The 19,596-nt window shown below is 35.5% G+C and overlaps 2 protein-coding genes across 4 annotated transcripts in view; one reads left to right on the top strand and one right to left on the bottom strand.

Annotated features, from left to right (window-relative positions):
* Positions 1-14,824, top strand: part of DNAAF4 (dynein axonemal assembly factor 4) — a 61,410-nt gene extending 46,586 nt beyond the window's left edge. The window contains exons 7-10 of one of the 3 annotated variants that reach the window (XM_039216575.1): positions 5,702-5,855; positions 6,870-6,975; positions 8,952-9,080; positions 14,793-14,824. In XM_039216575.1, the coding sequence (XP_039072506.1) occupies positions 5,702-5,855; positions 6,870-6,975; positions 8,952-9,061 (370 nt within the window). In that variant the 3' untranslated portion in view covers positions 9,062-9,080; positions 14,793-14,824. Of the gene's footprint in view, positions 1-5,701; positions 5,856-6,869; positions 6,976-8,951; positions 9,163-14,792 lie in introns of those variants that run through there. The other 2 variants (XM_039216574.1, XM_039216576.1) reach the window with 2 other exon arrangements.
* Positions 12,764-19,353, bottom strand: CUNH15orf65 (chromosome unknown C15orf65 homolog). The gene is made up of 2 exons (XM_039216577.1): positions 19,270-19,353; positions 12,764-13,235 (listed from the first exon to the last, which is right to left on the bottom strand). The coding sequence occupies exons 1-2, from the start codon at positions 19,285-19,287 to the stop codon at positions 12,888-12,890; spliced, it is 366 nt and encodes a 121-aa protein (XP_039072508.1). The 5' UTR covers positions 19,288-19,353; the 3' UTR covers positions 12,764-12,887.
* Between the last annotated feature and the right edge of the window lie 243 nt (positions 19,354-19,596).

The raw sequence follows: 19,596 nt of genomic DNA, 5'->3' as shown, positions 1-19,596 counted from the left end.
TCATATTAAGTAAATGGACCCTAAGTGGATCATTGTTCTGTCTCAAGGACATTACTCTGTGCTTGACTTTTAGTGTAAGTTCTTTTGGACTCTGTTTTAACTTTAGACTTAAATGCCTTTTTTGCTCATGCTAGGGCCACTTGAATTCCATCTACATACCTCACTCTCTACAGAGAAGTCTAATGTTAGATAGGAGGGAATTAAGGATATATTATGCTACAATCCAGTTCCCAGCACTGTATTGCTATTATTACATAAAATCATTGTCTACCCTAGTTCTTGAGTCTGAATTTTCTTTTTATTCTCTTGGCCTAAGTGCCAGATTTTGTAGCCTGTCTAATACCCCATTCCTTTTAAGATTGAGGATCTGCTGTACTTTTGTATTTCCTTTTGCCACTGGCTAATTCTACTTCTGAGCTCCAGCTTTGTAGAAGCCGCTATCTGCTAACAGACTAACCTAGTCTGCCAGTCTGTATTTCCATGTCCTTATTGTTTGCATATGTTCTGTCTGGACTCGATCTGCCTCGCTGGATGTCCTATTACTTCATGTTGGACTTTTTGATGCTGATTATTGACCATCTTCTCCCAACACATTATATAATTTAACTTTCCTAACTGAATTTTTTCAAATACATAGGGTTGGGTCCATGCCCTGGCAAGAATTGTGAAGGATTAGCCTACCACAATTTCATGGGTACTGGGAGAAGACAGGAGATGCATAGGTCAGAGACAAAGGACTGTTATTCAAGGTGTAGCAAGCAGTGTGAGCTTCATGTTGGTTCCCTTTGCTCCTCACGTCCCACATGGCCAATACAAAGGCAGGCCCAGGTTTGAACCATAGCTGAGAACACTATGCTTAAAGAACATAATTCTTCATGAGAGGATTGTAAGCAAACATGTCCAACTTTTGACCCACAAGGAGATACTATCTTTTTTCATATTGAACAGCAGATAAATCTTCCATTGCCCCAGAGGGAGACACTATATTTTTCAAGGCTGTGTGCTATATGAGCTTTTTTGAAAAGATCATCACAATTAAAAGCGTTCTGTGCATCTGACATAAGACATTCATGAGCACAAGATTCCCATGGAGAATCATCTTCTAACAACCTTTTGCACCTGCCTACTTTCAGGACAGATCTGCCAAATCTGCCTTGCTCTGCTGCATTTTATTTTATTTTATTTATTAAAAAAAATTTTTTTAGTATTTTTTACTAAATTTGTTTAGTATTTGTTTTGAAGGAGAGAGAAACAGAGTGCAAGCGGGGGAGAGGGAGACACAGAATCTGAAGCAGACTCCAAGCTCTGAGTTGTTAGCACAGAGGCTGACTCGGGGCTGGAACCCATAAACTGTGAGATCATGACCTGAGCCAAACCTGAAGCTTAACTGACTGAGCACTCAGGTGCCCCTCTTCTGCATTTTAAAAACTATGTGTCTGGAGATAAGACAGTTTTCTTATACTGCTACCTTCTTCCAGACTTACAGAAGTTTAGAATCCATATTTATTCTAAGATGACTTCTTTGATGTAATTATTATTTTGTACAGTTGCTTGTTTGTATTCATTTTATAGTCCATAATATTCTGTTGCAATACAGTGCCTATTATGGCCTAACTTGTCATTTTGTTTAGTATGTAGTTTCCTTTTCCCATTTCCTTTTTTTTAAATTTTTAACTTTTTTCTTTTTTCTGAGAGAAAGACACACAGACTCTGAAACAGGCTCCAGGCTCTGAGCTGGCTGTCAGCACAGAGCCCGACGCGGGGCTCAAACCCACGAACCGTGAGATCATGACCTGAGCCTAAGTCGGACGCTCAGCCGACTGAGCCACCCAGGCGCCCCTCCTTTTCCCGATTCCATCCTCAGTGCTAAGTTGTACTGGTTGTTGTGCCTTCACTAAGGCATAATGATACTCAGCTTTAGAAGCTCTCGAGATACCCAAGAATGTTTTCTATGTTGAAAGATAAGATGCTGAAAGAGACAGTGATTTTTGAAGTCCTTTCAGGGGCAGTGGCTGTTACAGTTCCTCTTGCCCATAAAACAGAGCTCTTCTGTCTTCTGTTAGAATGTGTGTTGCCCCTGCCCCTCTGGCTGTTTCTAAGCCATACTACTCCTTACTTCTCCTAGCTCTCTTCTGTCCTTCTCTTTACTTCTCTCTACATCACTTCTTTCTTATCAGTCCTGCCTCTGATTGCTTCTCCCACAGTCTTGTACAAAATGTTGGGCCCTTTTGGCCATACTAATCAGAATGTTTCTTACTTTACAAAGGCACACCAGTCAGTCATCATAAAATTGACAGAAAAAAAAAATGACAGGATTGTTTGCAATTGTCCATGTCTGTTTTGTTCTCACTATACATTCAGTATAATAAGCACTCAGTATGTGTTGAATTAATGAGTACTTTTACATCATTCTTTTCACTAGCATTGCCTTATATGGAGCGTCAATGGAGATTTGATGGTTATTAACTTCTGTATTTAAAGTTGGTGTTCAAAGGTTACTGCCCTTTAGATAGAGGTTTAATTTTTTCCCTTTCCTTTTGAAATTTGACAGTTTCCAATTTCAAAATTATTCTGAAAGCCATAAAGCAGATTTTTGGTTGTTTGAAGTGGCATTAAACTTAAAAAAAGTAATGCTCATTTGGATTTATATTTTAATACATATATGTAAACAATATAAATCATTTAATATTTTATACTTCTTGCTTTTATGCCTCCTACAATGATTCTTAAATAATGCTCATTGTAGGGGTACCTGGGTGGCTCAGTCAGTTAAGGGTCCAGCTTCAGCTCAGGTCATGATCTCACAGTTCGTGGTTTCGAGCCCCACATCAGGCTCTGTGCTGACAGCTTAGAGCCTGGAGTCTGCTTCAGATTCTGTGTCTCCCTCTTTCTTTACCCCTCCCCTTGTCTTGCTCTGTCCATCTGTCTGTCTGTTTCTCTCTCTCTCTCTCTCAAAACTAAATAAACTTTAAAAAAATTCAAAATAATGCTCATTATAAACTCTTCTTCCCTTTGAACCTGGGAGATTTTTTCTGACCAAACTGTTATCGAACTATAAACTTATGTTAAAGATAAAAAATGGAACTGTTCTTCAAATATATAGGTTAATATAAGGTTGGTACAGACATATAGACCAGTGTATTAGATAGTCCAGAAATAGCTCCCCTATATGATCAATTGATTTTCAACAGTTATTCAGTGGAGAAAGGACAGTCTTTTCACCACATGGTTGTAGGAAAACTGGAAATTCATATGCAAAAGAATGAAGTTGGGCCCTTACCTAACACCTTATATAAAAATTAACTTAAAAGAGATCAAAGACCTAAACATAAGAGCTAAAACGATAAAATTCTTAGAACAAAAAACAGAGTACTTTATGATATTGGATTTGGCAATATTTCTTCGATGTGTCATCAAAACCACAGATAACAAAAGAAAAATAAGTAAATTGAAACGCATCAAAATTAAAAACTTTTGTGCATGAAGGACACTATTAACAGAGAGAAAAGACCACCCATGGAATGGAGAAAATATTTACAAATCATATACTTGATAAAGGGTTAATATCCAGAATATATTTAAAATATTCAACAGCTTAAAAACCAAGCAATCTTTTTAAAAAGTAGGCAAAGAAAATCTTTTCTTAATATGAAAAGATTATCATATTGTTGAGTTTTCTTAAATGCTCCCAAACAGTAGTATGTAGTACTGAGGTGTACAAGTGGGGGGAGAGAGAGAGACAGATGGGGAGAGAGATTGAGGAAGAGAGGGAGTGACTGGTGGTTTTATTAAGACAAAATATTTTTTTTTTAAAGTTTATTTTGAGAGAGAGAGCTTGAGTGAGGGAGGGAAGGAGAGAGAGGGCAAAGAGAGAGAATCCCAAGCAGACTCCATTTCAGTGTGGAGCCGACATGGGATTAGATGTGGAACTGTGAGATCATGACCTGAGCAGAAACCACGAGTCAGACACTTAACTAACTGAGCCACCCAGGCTCCCCAAAGCAGAATTTTTTTTTTTCTTTCAGGTGGGTACTTTTGGATAATGAGACAGGAAAGGAGGTGAACCAGGAGATTTCTGGGAAAAGTTTTCTTGCTCTTGAGGAGCATATAGCAGAAAGTACCGTCCCAATTTATTCTAATAAATACCGTGTTTGAATGTAATACCTTAAACTATGTGGTCATCTTATACTATGAGAAAAACCAGCCCTAGGATGAAGTAGCTTGTGAATATAGTAGAACGGAGAAATGGAAGGAATCTTAGGCCTTAATAATATGTTCAAGCTGCTTATGTCATTGGGCATGGATACTTTCTCTCTGGGTTTTTTTTTATTATTATTAATTTTTAAAGCTTATTTATTTATTTTGAGAGAGAGAGAGAGAGAGAAAAGAAAAGCACCAGCAGGGAAGGGGGAGGACAATGAGGAAGAGAGAGAATCCCAAGCAGGCTCTGCACTGTGAGCATAGAGCACTGATGTGGGGCTCGAATTCACAAACCATTAGATTATGACCTGAGCTGAAGTCAAGGGTCTAACGCTTAACTGACTGAGCAACCCAGGTTCCCCCATCTGCACTTTTTAAATTGAGATCATTTACTTCCTTGTTTAAGCCAGTTTGATTTGGAATTCTGTTATTTGAATTCAGAAACATCCTAGCTGATATGAGGCATTTCAGAAACATAAACTGTTACCAAAGAATTAGCTTTTACAGTTGGTGCAAGTTATTTTAACCTTGAATTAACAGACTTACATTAAATGTCACAATAGTGTCATCTTACCTTTTACTAATGTTTTACTGGTTGCTTTTACTTTTGATGCCATCAAGTTCTAGAACTGTACAGTATGCAGTAGAATCAAATGGAAATAAATACAAAGTGCTCTTTATATGACAGTTTTCTATTTGGTATTTTCTATTTTCCCTTGTTTGTGCATTTTTCAAAATTCTAGGAATTGTACATGAAAAATTAAAAAAAAACACTTTACATTTTAAATAAATCCCTTAATTATGTACATCTTTTTGAAGAGAATTTTGGAAGATCTCAACTGTATATTAGATGCTTTTGTTTATAATTAACAACAACAAAAAAAAAAACAATTTAAACTGGCTCTGTGTTAAAAGGAATCTATAGGCTTATATAACTAAAAAGCTAACGGCATGTTACATTTCAGGTAAAGCTTGATCCAGCAGCTTAATTGTATCACTAAGGACTCTAGTTCTGTCTGCCTTTTTATTCTTTTCATAATTCCATAGTATCAGCTTTATTCCAATGCTGGCTCTTTCCATGGTGTTAAAAATGGTCATCACAGTTTGGGCTGTGTGCTTTCTTCATTTGAATCCAGCAAGAGGAGTTTTCCCAATATTTCATTTTCCAACATTGGAAACAAAGTCACAGGCTTCGTTCTGAATAGACCAATTTAGGTCACAAGCTTATCCCCAAGTCAGTCACTGTAGGTAAGAGGATGGAAATATGCTTATGGTTTAAGCTACCGATAGCTACATTTGGAGGTGGGGGTGAGGTCAGTCCCATTCAGATTATATGCTGATATATACGGCAGAAAGTTGGGGGCAGGGTAGCCTACAAAGTCCATTGTATAGGGAATAGAAAAGGAGGTAAGCCATCTCCTCTGCCAAATATCACTAGATAGTATTTCTGTGTTTTTATTTCATTGTTACATTGTTTTCCTTTTTGTTTTTGTCTCATTAGCAAATTGTTTGCGACAGAAAACTATTTGGCAGCTATTAATGCGTATAACTTAGCCATAAGACTAAATAACAAGATTCCACTATTGTATTTGAATCGGGCTGCTTGCCACCTAAAACTAAAAAACTTACACAAGGCCATCGAAGATTCTTCTAAGGTATATATATTTATTTATATATGTTGCTTTAAAATTGTTATCCTCTTACTGGGTTAAACGATGTCTTTAATCTTTTTTTTTATTTATGTAGTTATGCAAAGATTAAAACAGTCATCTTGTTTTGTTTTTCTACTGAAAATAAAAAGACTGTTTTTGAATAGACAAAGAACTGGTGTTTTTTTGAGATTTCAAGTTTAATTAGAAATCCCCATCTATTGCTCCTATATTTCCTTGGTGTTTCAGTTGAAGTTCACAAGGAGATTAGTAAATGCTTGTCAGTTTGTGCTTACCCTTTTTCTTATTAAAGTTTTTCAGACTTAATGCAAGGTTGAAGGAAGAAAACTTGGTATTCTCTTGTTATCACTACCACTTGCCCAGTAGGATAGCTTCCTAATAACTTCCCGATTTTCAGAGTAACTTAGTATATCCTAATTTCATTACTAATATCATATCATTATCTTAAACTTCTAGTTTTTTCTCTTTTTTCCATATTCAAGTAAACTGTCTTAAGGGAAAATCACATGCGAAATCTCTTATGTCACTCCTTGAGATTGAAAATATGGAGGAAATAACCAGATCCTCATAATTTGATCTTATTAAGCTATTAAAAGATCTGGCAATATTTTTAGGATCCAGCTTTCCTTTTATTAGCACAATTCTGGGCATACATATTTATTGAATGATTGAATGAACTGAATTGCCCAATTTGAATTTTTATAAAAGACCTCCAAATGCTCTTTAATCATTCCTGCTAATAAAGATAAAACTGTAGAGGTTTCAAATGATAAACCAAAGATAACTTTTGGAGAGAGGGTATGAAACTTGTATAAGAACAATTGAATAATTCTTTAAATTGTTCAAACAAATATAAGTATTTGATACATTTCTATACAAGTTAAGCCCAAAATTTCGGTGGGTAAAGACTTGAGGCCTGTCTCAAAGTAAAGATTTTTACCATGTTTTTGCTCAAGTTTAAAATTAGGAAATTGTCTTTCCCTGATTTTATTTTGTAAGGCACTAGAATTATTCACACCACCTGTTGCAGACAATGCTAATGGAAGAATGAAGGCACATCTACGACGTGGAACAGCATTCTGTCAACTAGAATTGTATGTAGAAGGTAAGAAATTGATAGAAATGTTTTAAGTTCCAAGTTATACTCTGAAAAAAGTATCACTGTGATTAAGATCATAACTTTTTAGCACTCCACTGTTGTATTTTTTTAGCATTTAATATATTCTTTGCAACTTATCTGACAAAAAATGATTTTGAAATATTTAAAAATTTATTGTTGTAGAAGGGAGTTAAAACAAGATGTAAACAACTAATTTAGGTCTAGGAAAGTGCTGTAGTATCAGACAACTTTTCTATGGAAAGATATGTGATAAAGGATATAAATGATTCACTTAAGGAATGATGGTAATTTAAAATGAACTGCTATGGTTATACAGGTGCACACACACACACACACACACACACACACATACACACACGCTCAGAAATAACTGATCTACCACCGGGTATGATCATTGCTTATATTTGTGGAACTGTACTAAGGTTTGTAATTCAGCCTTGTGGATAGAAGCCATAACACTAATTTTTTATTGTTTTTCATTTTTAATATGTTTAGGGACTATTTTGCAGTTACTCATTTTGCTCCAAAGGCAAAATTTTATAGTACTTAGTGTCTTATTTTTAATGCTCTTCTACCCATACTTCTGTACCCAGAGGACCATTCAGCTTTCCTATATTCAAGGCCTAAAGGCATACTCCCTGATGATGCCTTGCAGGGAATGTGCTAGTCCATAAGGTCTTATTAACTCTTTGTTTTTAAACTTGTTTCTGACATTTTTAGATTTTTCTTTTCTAAAATTAAAAAAAAATTTAATTTTTTTTTGAGAGAGAGCATGCATGTGTGCACAGGGCAGGGGCAGGGAGAGAGAGAGAATCCTGAAAAGCTCCATGTGCAGCACAGAGCCTGATGCAGGGCTCAATCTCATGACTTAAGGTGAAATCAAGAGTCCTCTGCCCAACTGACTGAGCCACTGAGCACCCATATGAGATTTATATGCCCTATCCTTTTTATTCTTCTAATGTTTTATTCAGCTTTGTGAAGATAACAATTATCAACACAGGCATGAAACATTTTAAAGCATTCTTTAAAACTTACAGCACCATAGACTTTCTAAGCTAAAAGTACTCTTCATTTTAAAGATGAGAAAATGGAGGCTGAGAGAAGTTACGTGATTTACCTCGAGTGGTATGGCAAATCAGTAGCACTTAGAACTCAACTTTCCTTATTCTCAAAGAAAGTTTCCCACTGCTTATTTTGGCAAAGATTTAGACTCATTTGTATATTTAACAACCAACCCACAATGCTTTCCTTTTAAGCCAGTTTTTCTCAAAAGAATTCTGTAGATATGATAGCTTTAGAATAAACCATATAGTCTATGAATTATATAAAGAGTTGATTGAGTCTACCAACATTATTTTTTAATCTAGAATTATTTTAATATTTTTTAATGTTTATTTATTTTTGAGAGAGAAAGACACAGAGTGAGAGCAGGAGAGGGGCAGAGAGAGAGGGAGACACACAATCTGAAACAGGCTTCAGGCTCTGAGCTGTCAGCACACAGCCCATTGTGGGGCTTGAACTCATGAACCAAGAGATTGTGTGTATGAGTCTGTTCATGTTTTAATGAATTTAAGCTGTTAGCTTATTTGTACTTGAATTTAAAATAACTGCTTCTGAGATGCCTGGCTGGCTCAGTTGGAAGAACATGTGACTCTTGATCTTGACTCCACATTGGGTGTTGAGATTACTTAAATAAAATTTTAAAAACCTTAAAAAAAACTGCTTCTTACTGAATCCTGAGTGAACCTAGTATAATTATTTCTGAAATCACTGAAAAATTTCTGTAGTTTTTTAGAAATACTACATAGAGATGCATATATGAAAATGAGAATCTAATTGAAACCCAGGACTTGTCCTGAACCATGTTCTAATTGGTTTTTTTTATTAAAAAATATTGTCTAGATAACACAAGTATTTTTAAAATACTGATTTTATTGACTGTCATTCCTATATAAATATAGGCCTACAGGATTACGAAGCTGCACTTAAGATTGACCCATCCAATGAAATTGTACAAAATGATGCTGAGAAGATTCGGAATATAATTCAAGGAACAGAACTAAAATCTTAATGACTGGTGAAGCAACTAGGTATTGTACTAAATTTTGTTTGAAGTTTTTCAAAAATAACTGGAGGCATTAGGAATCTTTGTAAATATTATGGCTGATTGTGCAGAATCACTTTCTCTTTAGTTCTCTTGTTCTGTAGAGGACAAAATATTATAAATTCATTGAAAATGAAATGTTTGAGTTGAAGGGTTTCTGAATAAGTAAATCAAAACAAGAATGATTTCCTTCTTTGCTGCTTCAATACACAGATTAATTATATATATATATTGTTGTTACTAAATTCAGCTTGCTCTTATAACTAACCAAATATTTGTTGATGTGATGAGTATTAAGACACTGATTCATTTTTGACAAGGTAAAGTTTGAAAATAAAAGACCACGTTTATAAATTTTAAAAAAAATTAAATATACTACTTAATTGTCTGAGTGGTTGACTTTGGTATAATCAATACTAATGTTCACTTAGTTTTCAGTGCCCAGAACTTTTTTTCCCCTTTAATACTGTTTAATACCTGTTGTGGGAGGTTAGACCAGTTCAACCTAGCAGAACAGCTGTTTGGGACACCTTGTTTTCAACTTCAGGTATAGGCATTGTTCCCCAAAGCATTGATCATATTTCATACTATCTGATGAAGGTAAGTTTTCTAGTAACTTCAAGTACAATAGGAAAAAGAAAAAAAGACCGCAAAAGCTGAAATGTTAACACCGAATATTATGATACTGGCATCTGATTACACCACCATACAGTGTTGTATCACTGTGATGATGCAAGCATTAAGCAAAAACAGTACAGCTTCCCTTTTGCACACAGTAGTTATCACAATTGTTTAGATTTAGAGGAGTTTTAGGAAAACAATTTTTTAGAAACAAGATTTTATAACATTTGGTAATCTGATGTCATTCAAAGGGACCATAAAACAGTTTCATTCTTTTTTTTTTTAACACCATATTCTTTTTGAATGGGTAAGGGTAGTTCAGCAACCTTGAGACTTACTTTCATAAAACAATGTTTGATAACTTACATAGCAGCCTTGTCCAGTTATTAGACCTTCTAATAAGGCAGGATTGCTTTTACTTATAATCAATACTGGTTCATTTGTTTTTATTTTTAAAAATAAGTGTTACCAAAATAAAGATGGATCTTCATGTGTGTCAAATACCGGTTTGATGGTCAAAATATGTTAACTAACCTAGTGCTTCTTCAGGCTCTTCCTACTACTATCCTCTCTCCTTGCCCCTCAAAAAATACTGGGCCCAATAGCTGCCCTAAGGGCAAAAGATCTATCCTTGGAGGAATATAAGGGATAGTCTTAACTATCATATAGTTGACTATAAAAATATAGTCAAACCATATTTTTGACTCTATCCTGTAAATAAAGTCTTGGTTTAAATGCAACAAATAAATTTGTATTCACGAAACACTTGACCTCTTTTGAGCAATCTCCAGTGGTTTACAAGGGGCTTTTGTCTTAGATTGAAGTAGTGACAGAGTTGAAATATTGATACAACATTCCCATTTCCTTTTTGATAAAAAAAAAAAAAAAATACCTCCCAACTAATAGTGCTAATTATTATCAAGGCTTATGAATAAAATATAAGAAAAAAATTTATAGTCTTATCTGGCCTCATGATTTTAAATAATACCTTTGTGTGGATTTTGTTCAAATGGATTATATTCAACATGGGCTTCTCGCCTGAACTCCAGACTACATATTCAGTTGTCTCACAACAGCTCTACTTTCCCCAGAGATTGTCTTCACTTCCTTCAGGGGTTTGGTCAGACATCAACTTATCAGAGACCTTTCCAGACCAGTCTACCAAAAATAACTCCTTGCCCAAGCCTTCCCTTTCCCCACCCTATTTTATTTTTTTCCCCATAACGTTTATCACTTGCCATTATATATATGTATCACTTATATATGCAAATCTATACATGTATATACATGTAAATATATGCCTATATATATAACATGTATGTGTAACAGGTAAACATAAACATATATTTATATATATAAATATGGTACATAAATATGTATATGTACTTACACACATATATCTATACATATGTGGTTTGTTTGTTTTTTAAGTGTATTTACTTATTTTGAGAGAGTGAGAGAGAGCGAGGCAAAGGGAGAAACAGAATCCCAGGCAGGCTCCACACTGTCAGCACAGAGCCCAACACGGGGCTCAAACTCATGAACCGTTAGATCATGACCTGAGCCAAAATCAAGAGTCAGCCACTTAACCTACTGAGTCACCCAGGTACCCACCTATACATGTTTTTTGGTCTGTTTTTCCCTACTGGAATTTACTAGAATGTAAGCTCCATGAGGGGCAGGCTCTTAGTGCCTAGAATAGTCCCTGGACTTTAACAGGCACTAAATGACTACATAGTAGCATTCCAGACATTGTGCTTGATTCTGAGATATTCATCCTATCTGAGAATTTTAGCAACAGCCAAACAAAAAAGGGCCTAATCACCTGCCACAGTAAGAATCGTTAGGTTAATATCTAGATTTCTAAATTTTATTAAGTTGACTTCACTTGTCACAAATGAGTACCTACAGTGAAGGGGAAAACAGGTTATATAGATTTTGTGAGGAAAAGGCACCTAAACTCAAGGTTTTTTAATTTGCATTATTCACCTCAATATCTTGCACAATGCCTGAATTTTTGGTGTTTTAGGCGAAGTGAACAAAACTAATTTTTCTTTTTGTTTGTCATTATCAAATATCAAATTTTGTGGTATTTGGGAAAATCTCATGAGGCAGAGTTTGAACTATTTTCTCACATCAAACCATTTATTTTATAAATAGAAGATACAACTTTTATGATCCCCTAGCAACTCAAGATTATTTTTAATTGATGTTAATATCCTCAATCTGAAACTAAGAGGAAAAAATAAGAGCAGTGATTTTTTTTAATAAAGGTACTCAGATGCAAGTGTGGTTTCAACAGATGGCAGCTGAAATAAATAAATCTCTGTATACAGTGGAATTACATAGTTTGAAGAAGAGTATAGTCTGTTGTCCACCACTACTTACACTGTGTTAAGGATATATATATAACTTTATTTGCATTTATAAAAAACATACCATCTCTCTTACATCTTTGTTCTTCTATGTATTGCTTCTTCTTCCTCTACTGATCTTTCCTTTGATTTGGTTTTACTTTCTCCAGGATGCTTCTCCTGATGTCCTTGGTCTCAATTTGAGCCATTCTGTCTTTGTGTTTGAAATACCTTTTCATAATTTACATAAGTTGTAACACTTTATTAATTTGCTAATCTCATTCCCCTAAAATATTATACATTGAAACAATAAAAGATACTGTCTTTTATTTCTGTGTTCCGTTTGCATTAGATAGTGCCTGTCATTAGCAGGGGCTCTATAAATACTTGCCAGATGAATGAATGAATAGCAGGTCCTCTCTTCTACCAGCCTAGCAGTTGGAACTAACATTCCCCCAGGTTCTAAGCTATTAGTTGAAATAACAGAAAACTGGGAAATTACTGGTCAGTCTTCCTTAATTCACTTTTTTTTCTTAGTGCTCCTGTGTCCCTTTGTCTTGTTAAATATACTCAGTGGACAATTTTGGAGAACATGTACTAAATAACATACTAAATGTGTCTACTTTTTATTCTATTTTGAACACATTTTTATTTAAGAACTCACTGTCATTCAGTTATCAGTTCAAATGCTTTATTTCTTAAAAGTATTCTTTTAACTGATTCACATGCTTTTCTAGTTCAAACTTGGTACTCTAGCCTTGGTTTAAAAACTCACTTGTCCTGAGTATATTTTCTTAAATATACAAAGGAATATTTTTTCACAAAGTGTGTTGATAATTAGGAAAATCAAGGGTTCTGGTTCTGTCCAGCGCAGTGTTTAGAGTGTTATTTTGATAAAATCCGGTAGCTCTGATATGGCTTGAAAATACTTGCTCCTTTGGAGTATAATTGCAAGGAAAAAATTGTGGTATAGGTAAAAATTCACCATAATTACTTGAATTGGTTTTATACATAATCATCTTAGGTTTTGATAGAGAGGTAGCTGTATGGAGTGTCTTTGGGTCCAACATACATGAAAACACAGGATTTCCAGGGTTCACACAAGGGGGATTTTTTTCAGGTTTCATTTCCATATCTGAATTTGAAGCTGAGGCACTTTTCTTGTCCTAAAATATAAAGATATAAAATCATTTTCAATTATAAAGTTTTGGGGAAAAAAAACTTAAACTTAGTACCAACCTTGTCTTATACCACTCACAAAAATTAACTCAAAATGAATTAAAGACTTAAATGTAAGACCTGAAACCATACAGCTCCTAGAAAAGAACACAGGGGAAGTGCTGTGTGATTTTGTTCTTGGCAGAGAGTTTTTAGATATAACATCAAAAGCATAAGCAACAAAAGCAAAACTAACAAGTGAGACTGCATCAAACTAAGAAACTTCTGTACAGCAAAAGAAGCAACAGAATGAAGAGACAACCTAGAGAATTGGAGAAAATATTTGCAAACCATATGGATAAAGGGTTAATATTCAAAATATACAAGGAACTCATACAACTCAGTACCAAAAAAGAATCTGATTAAAAATTAAGATGTCCTGAATAGACATTTTTCCAAATAAGACATACAGATGTCCACCAGGTACATGAAGAGGTGTTCAACATGATTAATCATCAAAGAAATGCAAATTAAAACTACAGAGATATATCACCTCACTGTTAGAATGGCTAGTGTCAAAAAGACAAGAAATAACAAATATTGGAGAACATGTGAAGAATAGGGAACAATTTGCACTGTTGGTGAGAATGTAAATTGGCATAGCCACTGTAGAAAACAGTATGGAGGTTCCTCAAAAAATCTTGAAGAGATATTTGCACTCCCATGGTCATTGAAGCACTATTCACAATAGCTAAGAAATGGGAACAATCTTAAGTGTCCCATTAATGCATGAATGGCTAAAGATGTAGTATACTATATTCTCATGTATACATACACACATGAATATTAATCAGCCATAAAAAGGAAGGAAATTGTGCTATTTCACACAGCATGGAAGCCATTATGCTAAATGAACTCAGATAAAGAATATTAGATTCTCACATATATATGAATATAAAATTTTAAAAAGTAAAACTCATTGAAGAGTGCCCAAGCTGCTCAGTTGGTTGAGTGTCTGACTTGGGCTCAGGTTGTGAGCTTAGGGTTCATGAGTTCGAGCTCCACATCAGACTCTGTGCTGACATCATGGAGCTTGCTTGGGATTCTGTCTCTTTCTCTCACCCCTCCTCTGCTTGCTATCTCTCTCTCAAAAATAAACATTAATAAAATTTCTTTAAATAGAAAAGTCTAATTCATTGAAACAGAATAGTGATTGCCAGGGGATGGGTGATGGGGGAAAGAGATATCGGTCAAAGAGTACAAACTTACAGTTATAAGAAGGATAAGTTCAGGGGATCTAATGTATAGAATGGTGAGTATAGTTAACATTACTGTATTATTTATTTGAAAGTTGCTAAAAGAGATATTAAATGTTCTCACTACAAAAATAACCTTAATTATGCAAAATGATCATCAAAACAAATAAATAAACATTATAAAAAATAGATGTACTTGTGGCTAGTTATAATCTTGAAAAATAAAAAGATGCTACAAGTTGAAATTAACCTGAATTAAAATGTTTTCCTCATAATTACATCCCTAAAAGCTACCTTTTTATTCAACAGTACTATAAAATCATATTCAATTAACTCTTCAGTCAACTGTTAATGTTCTACTTGAAGAGTGCCCTTAATAAACTTTTTGGAAGTATTTTTCTGTGAATAAGGGATTTAAAAATCTGAATCAAGTTTAGTGAAAAGAGCACTGGAGTGCTGGTTCTGGTCTCCTGGACTTGCTGGAAATGTGAGAACCTACGTAAGTCTGATTCTCTATGCTTCAGTTTCCTGTTTGTAAAATAAGAGAGGCTGGATTATTTGTTCTTTTAGATATCATCTAATGACTCCCTTTATCCCATGGAACTGGTAAAGTTTGTAAATTTATAGTTTATAAAATGAGGTAGTATCACAAAGTAGTATACTATGTTCTCATGCTGTGCCTCATTTTAATGATATTCATAAGGCAAAGTAACTTTTCAGAAGAGCTTCTTTAAATAATTTTGAGAAATCTTTTGGATCTTCTTGAAAATCCAATCCAAGAGCACTTGTTTTGCTGCTGGATTTGCATAACTGGAAAAAGCCTTTTTCTTATTGTAAATTTCCCTATTGCAGACATACTTGTTAGAGGTGAAATTGCTGTTTGCTTTTTTTTCTTAAATTCTCCAGGTTAACTATCCATTTCTTTAAAGACTGACATTGTAATTGACAAAGGTTTCAAGTGTTTGGTTATCGTTCTGTTGTCTCAGTGTCTTGAGCTGAGAGCCTTTAATATTTGGCTTCAGAAAAACTTCATTGGTCAGTTCTTGAGAATTAAGCCATTATTTTATGAATATTTATCTCGTTAGAACCTCCAGCTACCACTGACCCAGCCACCTTTAAGGTTTGTTTCATTCCTTTGATTTTGCTAATCAGGAACAAAATCTTAGTAGTGCTTTACTACCTACTAATAACATGGAGAAGTTATCTGAAACTAAAAGTCCTTTATCTATAGTCGTGTTGTTCTCTTGTACAGTCCTTCTCTTTTATGTACATATGAAATACACAGGAATCTGGTTAAAAACTAGATTCTGACTCAGGTCTGGGGTAGGGCAAAGATTCTGCATTTCTAACAAAGTCCTAGGAGATGCTTAAGCTGCATCTTAGATGCAGCTGGGAGATACGCAAAGGAGTGTCGGTAGAGAGAAAGGGCCATAATCATACCTGCATGGCTTATACAAGAACATGTCAACAGACTAGTTGGGAAACTTGGTATTTGTGTACCTTCTGCTTTAAGAGTTGTAAAGAACACCTATTAGGTGTCACCAGTTATTTGTTCTGATATTAGCACTGATAGCTAGATGACTGGCAAAATTATTTTACAAGAATTCAAGTTCCTTGTCTATAAATATAAAGGAGATGGATTAGATGGCTGTTTCCTAATCTGAGAACTCAGATATCAGGACCCTCCAAATGTAGCAATAGCTACTGGTAAAAAACAAAGTTCAACAAAGTAAAATTGAAGATCTAATTGGCTTTAGTAAGCAGTTATGAATCAGGCAGCATCCCATCAAGTAAGTGGAGGGTAGCTCTGAGGAGTGGTACAAAATGGAAGGTTTTCATAGGAAGGATAAATTACTAGCAAAAGAAAAGACTGTTTCAGGCAAGGTCACCTTCCTCTAGGGGAAAGGACAGAGGGTTTTATCATGCAGATTATCTCATTTTCCTTTGGGGGAGGGAGAGGGTGGGCCAAGGTGACAGATCACCTGATTGGTGCTGACTAGAAAAATTCCAGATTGATTGGCTTAAAATTCCTCTTATGGAGTGGCTGAAACTGCAATTAAGTCTTGGTTTGCTGTCCTGGGGGCAAATGATTCTACCTTGGCCCGAGGCTTTCTTTTTAACAGAGCTAAGGGATACTGTTCAAAAAGCATAAAGGGATATGCATATTTGCTAGTGATAAGGCCCTTTATTTGTCATAAGACTGTTAATAAGTACAGTTCTGTGGTATCCAAATAGGCAAAACATTTTGGTTAGTTTAAAAATACAAAAATAAAAATATTTGGCAGTTTCTGGAATATTTAAAATCTAAATCCTTCCAGATTAGAAGTTATGTTATGATATCTAAATAACTTCATGGTAGTTGACAGGGTACTGTAACTGTTTTTTTAAAGGTTGTATTAAATAGAAGATTGTTTATGTATCATATGTAAATTAGTAAGAAACAAAACAAAAAACTGCCATAGTTCTGTGGCTCTGGAGATAAAATGAAATAAAATTGGATGTAATAATACAAATGGAATCAGTTTTTATCATTTTCTTTCAGGTTTACCTCAATGCATATGGATGATGTTCCAGAATTCAGTTCCAAAGTTAATAACACTAAATTAGTATAGTAGTTTACTAATACATCATATTCATGATCTTTTTTTTTTTTTTTTTTTGAAAGAGAGAGAGAGAGGATCCCAGGGGAGGGACGGAGAGAGGGAGAATCCCAAGCAGGCTCTGTTCTGTCAGCACAGAGCCCCATAAGGGGCTTGATCTCATTAACTATAAGATCATGACCTGAGCCGAAATCAAGAGTTGGACGCTCAACAGACTGAGCCACCCAGGTGTCCCACTATATTCATAATCTTGTAGGAAGTTGGCAAAGCTGGAAGTAGACCATATCAGATCTTGCTACATATTCTTTGTGACACTGCCTGTTAATTAAAAAATATATATATCAACAGTATAGACACTGCATAATAGCAAGTCATCAGAATCCTACAGTACCTCAACACGTCACCTTTTTCCAAATGTGTAGATTTCTGGGGGTACCTGGGTGGCTCACTTGATTAAACCTCTGACCCTTGATTTCAGCTCAGGTCATGATTTCCTGGTTCATGAGTTGGAGCCCTGAGGTGGGCACTGCAGTGTGGAGCCTGCTTGGGATTCTCTCTTCCCCCTCTCTTCCACTCAAGCTTGCTCTCTCTTAAAATAAATAAATAAACTTAAAAAAAAATTTTTTTTTTACTGTATAGGTTTCTGGAGCACAGGAAAAGCTTCTTAAGTGGAAGGTGGCTTCCCTGTAACTTGCAGGAACCAGTAGCAACCCTAATATACTTTATGGACACCCAGTCAGGTTGCCCATAGCAACCTCCGTCACAGAGTACTCTCATCAAATCACTTTCTACTAAATTCTGATCATCTTTGGCCCAAAATAAAATACAGAAAACCAAATCCATTCAAACCAGAAGACAAACTTTGTTGGCCAGATTTGTACCACACAATCTGGAAATGTTAAGTGTCTACCTAAATCTTTTAGACTTCCAAGATAATTAACAAATGTTAATAGACTTAGAAACAAAATACTCAAGGGGTGCCTGGATGGCTCAATCTGACTCTTGATCTCTAACTCTTAATCAGTCTAAGGAACTGACTCTTGACCTCTGCTCAGGTCATGATCCCATTTGTGAGATGGAGCCCCAAGTCAGGCTCTGTGCTGACAGTGTGGAGCCTGCTTGGTATTCTCTCTCTTCCTCTCTCTATCCCCCCTGCCCCTCCCTCAAAAATAAATAAACTTTAAGAAAATACTCATTGCTTTTACTTTATGTCATAGGCCTCACTGCAGTTTTCTTATTTGGGTTTCACCCTCTTAAAATCTGATATCTTTAAAACAGAGAGTTCAAACTAGATACAGTTAAAAACATACAGCCTAAAACAAAGAATAACAAAAGGATTATTTTAAATGCTTTGCCAGGTTACACAGCAAATATCACTTAAGGATGAAAAGGTTAATTAAAATTCTAAATGATTCTTCTAAAATTGATTATCTTAAAATTAGACTGTGAAATTGCTTTGAAAAGAAAAATCTATAAACAGATGGTATTAGCTTTCTAATTTTCAGTCTCCCCTGGAATAACAGAAAGCCAAGCCACTGACTTTTCAAAGTTCTTCATTATAAACACATGCACATTTTCAAAAAGATAAATAATAAGCTCTTGAGTAATGCCCTTTATGGAAGCTGTAATTGTAAAATTAAAAATCATGTTTTCTTTTTTGGCTCATGGCACAAATGATGTTAATTATAGTAATACCAAAAGCAAACAAAAAAACCCTCCAAAAGTCAAATTCTGAGGTCCCTTTTTCTTTCCGTGCAGGCCCATCGTCTTCCTTGTTAATGTTTTTATTTAATTATTTTTTGCCACAATTGAGGGACAAAAACCTTAACTTTAACCTTAAACCTTAACTTACTGCTTCCACCAACAATAAACGCAAGGGCACCATATCCTTTTTTTTGCCCCCCATCCTTTTTAAATAAGTCACAGCGTAAGAATGTAAAATTAACAAGGTACACTTTTTTCATTTAAAGCCATCACCGCACAGTCTGCAATGGCGTACGAGTTGCACACCATCCCCAATCATTTTTATATTTTCAGAGGCAATTCTGGGTCAATGCAATGCACAATCACATCTGTGTAGCCCAGTGGTTCCCTAAAAAGGAGTGTGGGGGCGGGGGGGGGCAAGCCCAAATTTACAGCAAGGAGTACCAGCCGGCAAAAACATTCAGCCCTCTGTCCAGACCCACCCAGTCATACTCGGTCATTCTCGGTATCTTCCTTAGTTTTTCGGCAAACGCAGTTTTTCCTGGTAGCGGAGGGCAAGACCAGCGAGCGCCCAGGGGACGCGGCCTTTTTACTACACCCAGTTAAAGCAGCGAAGAGAACGTGATATGTCGGCTGAATCAATAGGTATCGACTAATCCGCCTAATCCAGACAGTAACCCTCGGGGTGAAACCGCGAGTCCTTTAGTGTGGTAGGAGCAGCCCGTCTCCATAGCAACCGGCCGCGGCGCCTCTCCAACGCCGGGGCCCGGATGTTGTGAGGATCGCCGCTGCCCCGCCCAGCTTCCTGC

The sequence above is a fragment of the Hyaena hyaena genome, unplaced genomic scaffold, assembly GCF_003009895.1.
Source record: "Hyaena hyaena isolate Hyena2069 unplaced genomic scaffold, ASM300989v1 scaffold_645, whole genome shotgun sequence".
Taxonomy (NCBI): domain Eukaryota; kingdom Metazoa; phylum Chordata; class Mammalia; order Carnivora; family Hyaenidae; genus Hyaena; species Hyaena hyaena.
The sequence above is the reverse complement of the archived record's forward strand: the minus strand, read 5'-3'. Positions and strand labels throughout refer to the sequence as shown.